The sequence below is a fragment of the Nomascus leucogenys genome, chromosome 1a, assembly GCF_006542625.1.
Source record: "Nomascus leucogenys isolate Asia chromosome 1a, Asia_NLE_v1, whole genome shotgun sequence".
Lineage (NCBI taxonomy): Eukaryota > Metazoa > Chordata > Mammalia > Primates > Hylobatidae > Nomascus > Nomascus leucogenys.
This window is the reverse complement of record NC_044381.1, coordinates 41,472,957-41,478,956: the sequence shown is the minus strand read 5'-3', so window position 1 is coordinate 41,478,956 and position 6,000 is coordinate 41,472,957. Positions and strand designations below refer to the sequence as shown.

The 6,000-nt window shown below is 51.5% G+C and overlaps 1 protein-coding gene across 2 annotated transcripts in view; it reads right to left on the bottom strand.

Annotated features, from left to right (window-relative positions):
• Positions 1-374: 374 nt before the first annotated feature.
• Positions 375-6,000, bottom strand: part of BICD2 (BICD cargo adaptor 2) — a 55,067-nt gene continuing 49,441 nt past the window's right edge. The window contains exons 7-8 of one of the 2 annotated variants that reach the window (XM_030803711.1): positions 4,264-4,474; positions 375-2,472 (exon numbers count right to left, since the gene is read on the bottom strand). In XM_030803711.1, the coding sequence (XP_030659571.1) occupies positions 2,467-2,472; positions 4,264-4,474 (217 nt within the window). In that variant the 3' untranslated portion in view covers positions 375-2,466. Of the gene's footprint in view, positions 4,475-6,000 lie in introns of both variants that reach the window. The other variant, XM_030803676.1, reaches the window with a different exon arrangement.

The following is a 6,000-nucleotide window of genomic DNA, read 5'->3' as shown; positions in this document are numbered from 1 at the left end:
GCAGGCATCTTTCCGGGGGGGCGGGGGGGGGCATTGTCTGTGCCCTCCACTCCCACTCATGTGCGTGGCCCAGTGTGGCCTGGCTCATTTCTGCCTGTTGGTGTATTTGATTGGCACAGGCACCCAGACACCAACTCTACCCTTTTCCTACCCTCATCTTCTGGGTCCATGAACACATTCTTGTTTCAGGGATGGAGTGACAGCCTCCCCACTCTCCTGAAGGTGGACCCCAGGCTGCTTCCAGCTCCCACTACCAGGGTTACCTGACAGGCTGGCTTTGTTGCTCTTGTTGTTTGAGGCAGTGGATTTATTGTGCCTTGCTTAAACCACAGTTATCTGGAGCATGGAGTCAGAACAACCACAGAGAACAAACATGTGCTTTGTCTTTTTATTATTCTTTATTGGTCCTACCAATGTGACTCTTTACCCAGGCCCACTGTTCCTATGCGCACTGGCTTTGTGGGCATTCACATCATATGTCTGTGTCCTGAAAATCTCAATTAATTTCTCCTTCCTATTCCTTTTCCATGCTCTGCCTCATTTTCTCAGAAATTGAAGGCATTTGATTATTATTTTTTTGTTTGGGTCTGTGTAAAGGTTCCTTGGCAGGAGAACATGCATATGACTTTAAAATAAAGACCAACATTCTGACACTAAGGTAATGCACAGAAAAAATACAGTACTCAGACATCATTGCAAATAAATACCCCATACAGATGAAGTTATCTCAAATGTAACAATATTTCTTATGAATCAACACTGTAACGGAAGGTAAAAATAGGAGTCCCTACAACTAGGAATAAGAAATGCTTATTCCAGGAAACAGAATTCTTTTATTTTTGTCATTTATATTATTATAATTTTTCCTTTTTTGAAGAAGGAAGGACAGTTTTTCTTCCTCCAAGAGTACCAATTTGACCACTCCCACAAACCTCACTCAGCAAACAAAACAGGATGTAGACCTGGTTTGCTAAGGAGTTTTAACGAGTTCTGTTTCCTGAAATTAACAGTGATTAGTTACACCAAGCAAGAGAAGATATAATGTCTCGCTTTCACATTTGCAAAGAATACTATGGCTAACCCTCGTCCCCTACTGCGCATGCCAACACAGCGTCAGCCCTCCTGATACCCTCAGCTCTTCACAAACGTGGCGTTCATACAGCTTGCTCAGCTTGTCCCAGAAGGTCCATTTGGTTCCCAAAGCACACTCAAGGTTTTGTGTTTGCTTTCATTTTCTAAGCCCCTGAATTTGCAAGTAAAGAATCACTGACTAACAGAATTTTGCACAATGACTGTTTTCTTTCCCTCAATGAAGATGCCCAGGTCCGGGTGTGAGGAGCGCCTGCCTCACCTGCTGTCCACGCTGGCCTTCAGCATGCCCACTAGCTCTTCCCTGCTCGCTTTCGAGAATGATCTGCGCTGGGACACCTCCCTTAACTGATGAAGGCACTACTGGCAATGATTACTAACAAAAAGGTGTTGAAAGAGAACACCCTAAAAATCGACGACTGTAGAATTTTCTAAGTGTACCACAATTTGGCACAACAACCAGAATAACAAAACAATTCCAATTTGGAATTTTATTGGTACAGTTGTATAAAATTCTGTTAATCAGTCATGCTTCACAACGTCCTAAAACCCAGAAAATTCTGGAATTTGTAGGTAATACTACTCATTCAATAATTTATCTTTTTTTTCAAGTGCCTATTACTGTTTTAACCAGAGCAAAGGTCAAGTTTTCTTCTTGTTACATTGAACTATTCCTAAGAATAATAATAATACAATATGAAAAACCCCAGAATCTGAATACCCTGGATTTCTTAATGAACATGGCATTTAAAATCTGTAATTTCAAACATGAACCACAATGCCGTATGATCTAAAGGCTGCTGAACCACAGCGTGGATACGTTTAGCTGAGCTCCTCGCTGGGTCAAAGCACTCATCTCCAAGTCTAAAGCTACACGCTATGGAGCACACAGCTCTGCCTCGTGCTGACACCAGACAAACACGGTGGGAGCTGAGGCGGACAGCTATAGGACCACGAGCATAGACCACGGCACCTGAGACCGTCTCTACACGAGGAATTAAGGAAGCAAATATAATATCAAAATATCAAAAGTGCACAGGTTGATCGGATAAAAAAAGAACATGTGTAACAAGGAGCCCCCATGGTGGGCGTTTCCAGCGGGCTCCTGGCGAGCCTGGCAGCCAGGGAAGAATGGTCTTCGGCCTGTACAGTGGCCTTTCCACGCAGCAGCTCACAGCATGCTCAACATTAAAGCTTTTTTTCCTCCCATTAAAAACCTGGGGAATGCTATTTTGAAAAGAATTGCAGTGGCATATCCAAAAAGTTTCTAAGTGGGCTTTTAGGTTGCCCTTCCTTCCTCCTTGTGGGCCACGAGAGGGAAGGAGAGGGGGCTGCAGTGTGACAGGGCCGGGTGGCCAAGTCCTCCTGGCAGCTACTCTACAGCTGAAAACGGGAGAAAAGAGAGCGTTAGAAAGCGGTCATCTGTCGCTTCCTGTTTATCTGACAATTGAAGCTCTCCATGTGCTGGGAGGGCACGAGCACGTTAGTTGGCAGAAGAGAAGACCTGCATGTGTTAGGGGGGGTCCCAGTGGCTTGAGTGTCTGCAAAGCCCGTTAGGAGTATGGAGAGAAGCTGTGTGCCAGGCTTGCAAGGAGAGGGCAAAGCGCGTGCAGGGTGGGCATGCCAGCAGCCATCCCACTGCGAGTCTTGCTGGGGCAGGGGGATCTGGGCACAGGATGAACACGCAGGGGACATACATGGGCCTGTCCTGGAGTCTGGAGGGGACCGAAACATACTCGGCACCAAAGGGAAGAGCACGCAGGGCAGAGAGCTGTGGGAGGGGGCAACACGGTCTCTCACCAGGTAACTCGAATGCCTCTTCCGCATGAGAGACAAGGCAAGCAGCCTGCAGGAGAGAAGACTGCAGCCTCAGGTCCAGCTGGTCCCATGGGGTGATCGGGAGAAACGTACTGAGAAAAGTTCTGCTCAGAATGTGGGAAAGCAGGCGTGGATGGAGCCTCTAGAAACGGGAGAGCCTACAGCTACCTTTCATCTTTCTCTGTTGCCATCCCCCAAATTGCACTAAATAAAGAGACCTAAACATCTCCTACCTGTGAATCCTGACAAGTGGCCCTGGCCCCATGCAAAGCTTTCCCAGCACCAGGCTGGGCTCTGGCTACACCTGTGGGTGTCCAACCCAGCCAAGCCCCTGGTGGCTCAGACTTCAGGCTAGGGTTTTCAAAGCCCCATGTCTTTGGGACTGAACCCCCTATGGAAGGCCGGATAATTGGCTGCTGGGGTCACCCCAAGTACAAAAGGACGGGCTCTGCACTGAGGACCAAGGTCTGGCCAGGCACTTGGAAAGCTTTTCTCATAAAAAATGAAAACCTGGGGCCTTGGGCCCTGCCAATTTGTCACCTCACAGGCCACTAGACAAGCATCCTGATCTCAGAAATGAGAAACCGAGCTCTGGATTCCTGGGTTATGGTCAGTTGTGTCTGTGCCATGTGTGTCTGGCCAGCAGAATACAGGGACTCAGGGCTGCTCTTCTCTGGGCTTGGGGAAGAAATTCTGCACTTCTTTCCTGAATATGATTTGCAGAGAGATACTGCATACACTACAACGTAATCCTTTCCATGAAACTATGCCAAGTACAGAGCCACCCTCTGAGGCCGTACCTATGCTGCAGGCTGGAACCTCCTAAAACTGCTTTCTAGTGCTGACATTAGACACATGCGAGGAACATGCAAGTTTCAACTCAGGTTCTGCCCCTTTTCGGTGCTGAGGGAGCAGGACCAGGACTCCTTCCCTTGGGTTTCCCCACGGGTGCCCAGGGCTTAGAAGATGCTTTCATCACACATCTGCTGCAAGAATGTGCAGCTCTATCCCCACCTCTGACCCCCACCTAAGAGAGCAGCTGAGGACTGGGTGCTCCTGAGGGGGCTTTGAGGAGTGAGAAGTGAAACAAAGCTCTCACAAGTGTCCTGCTGATGTAACACCCCATGGCGCCTCGGCTAGACTCCTACCCTCTGTGCATTAGTCACATTAAGATTGACCTAGCGCCGCCGTCCCGCTGCTGCTGGGTTAGTTGAGGTGAAGCAGATGTTAGCTGCAGCGTGCGGCGCCCCACAGCCCCTAATCACAGTAAATGCTGTGCTTCTCGCTGCAGAACACCTGGTTGGCCAGCCCGGTGCCCTCGGCCCTGTCGCTGGCACAGGCACAGGTGTGACTTACGCTCGGGGTGGCTGGCTTGGTCTTCGGGGCGGCTTTGGCGCGGCCACGCCGGGTCTGCTCATGGTCCAGCTCGAGCAGCTCCAGCCGCTGGGTCAGTGCCAGCTTCTGCTGGATGGCCATGCGCAGCAGCGAGTTCAGAGTCTTCTTCTCGTCCTCAGCGGCCGCCAGCTGCCGCTGCATCTCATCCAGCTGTGTTATGTACTCGTCACACCTGTGGGTACCAAAAACAAGACTGAGGGGCGGGCAGAGCCGAGCAGAGGAGGGCAGGGCAGGGTAGGGCTAAGCTGCGCGGCCCTCTGACAGCCCTGCACCAGAGCCATCCTTCAGTGTGGCCTCTGGACTGGAGGGTGTGGCTGGGGAAGAATTATTCTGGCTTATTTTAGCACAGGCTTTGCTCGGACAAATCCCTGATAAGAGTGAGAGGGAGGCTTGGGCCCAGGCAGGGCAGCCCTGTGAGGCTGGCTTGAGTTTTATGGTTTTGTGGGGGAGGGGCTGCTTTGCTCTTACAGCTGCATGCAGTGCTTACAAACAGGCTATGCCCCTCAGCGACTGGGCTTCTTCTAGGAGGCGCTCTCTCTGCTTAAAGGCCTCGAGATGGCCTGGGGCATCGAGACATGGAGAAGCCATGGCTTCTAGGGTGTGGATGTAAACCTAAGCAGGACTGGGCTTGTTCCCAAGGTCGATGCTTCGTCAGTCTGTGCTGAGCACTGACCGGAGCCAAGGAACCATGTGTGTGGACGCCATCAACAGCTTCATCCCGAAACCCGGGTGCAGAGCTGTGGGAGGGTGTGGTCTGTCCCTGGATGCCCTTCTTCCACATGTCCCATACGGGTGGGGCTTGGTAGAGACATAGGGCGGGTTAAATCCCAGGGCTCCCAGGGTGGTGAGGCTGTGCAGGCACTCAGCACAGCCCCACCCTGCCCACACGCACCCCGCTCTGCCTGTCCCCACCTGCCAGGAGCCAGCCCTTGGATAGCACCCTCTCCAAGGACTCTGCTGCCCACCCTTTTGAGGACACACAGAGCTGTGATCCCTGCAGGTTCAAAATCTTGGCTCCATCTGAAAAGTTAAGTTTTTAAATAAAACAAATTTTAAAAGGTCGGGTTTACATGCCAGATGCTGAGAAACTGTGGGATTTTTCCCCAAGCCCCAGGAAGACAGGACGCTTCCAGAGAAATCCTGGGACTCTTCCTTGTCTGTACCCCGCTCTGGCAGGTCCTGCAGGGATACTGAGAAACTGGGAGTGCCCGGCACCAGGCTTGAGAGAAGCAGGCCCTACGTGCAGTTCCCATCCTGTCCAGCTCAGATCTTCAGCTTGCTCACCCATAAAAAGGAAACATCTAGGTTATCTGCTGGGCCCATGGTGGGCCTGGCTGTCCCCCATGCAGGGCTGACCCCATGGTGCTATCCCAACATGACCCAGCAGGTGGCGCTACCCATCTTTGGAAGGTAAAAGACAGAGGTACCTGTCAGGGGGCACCTGGGAAGATGCTGAAACCAGGACCTGCCCCACAGAGGCCTGTGAACACTTAGGGAGCCTCGATTCCCAGCCTTGGAGTCTGACTCCCAGCCAGGGAGGGGTGTGCACCCACCAGGGGCAGCCCACCCCAGAGCCCATTACTAAGAGCCCGCTACAGAGGAGGAAAGAAAGCTGGTCTCCTCCAAGCCCCAAGGCCCTCTCCTCACCCTCCCCAGATTGGCAAAGTGGAGGATGGGTGGTGAGTACCCAGCGGTCAC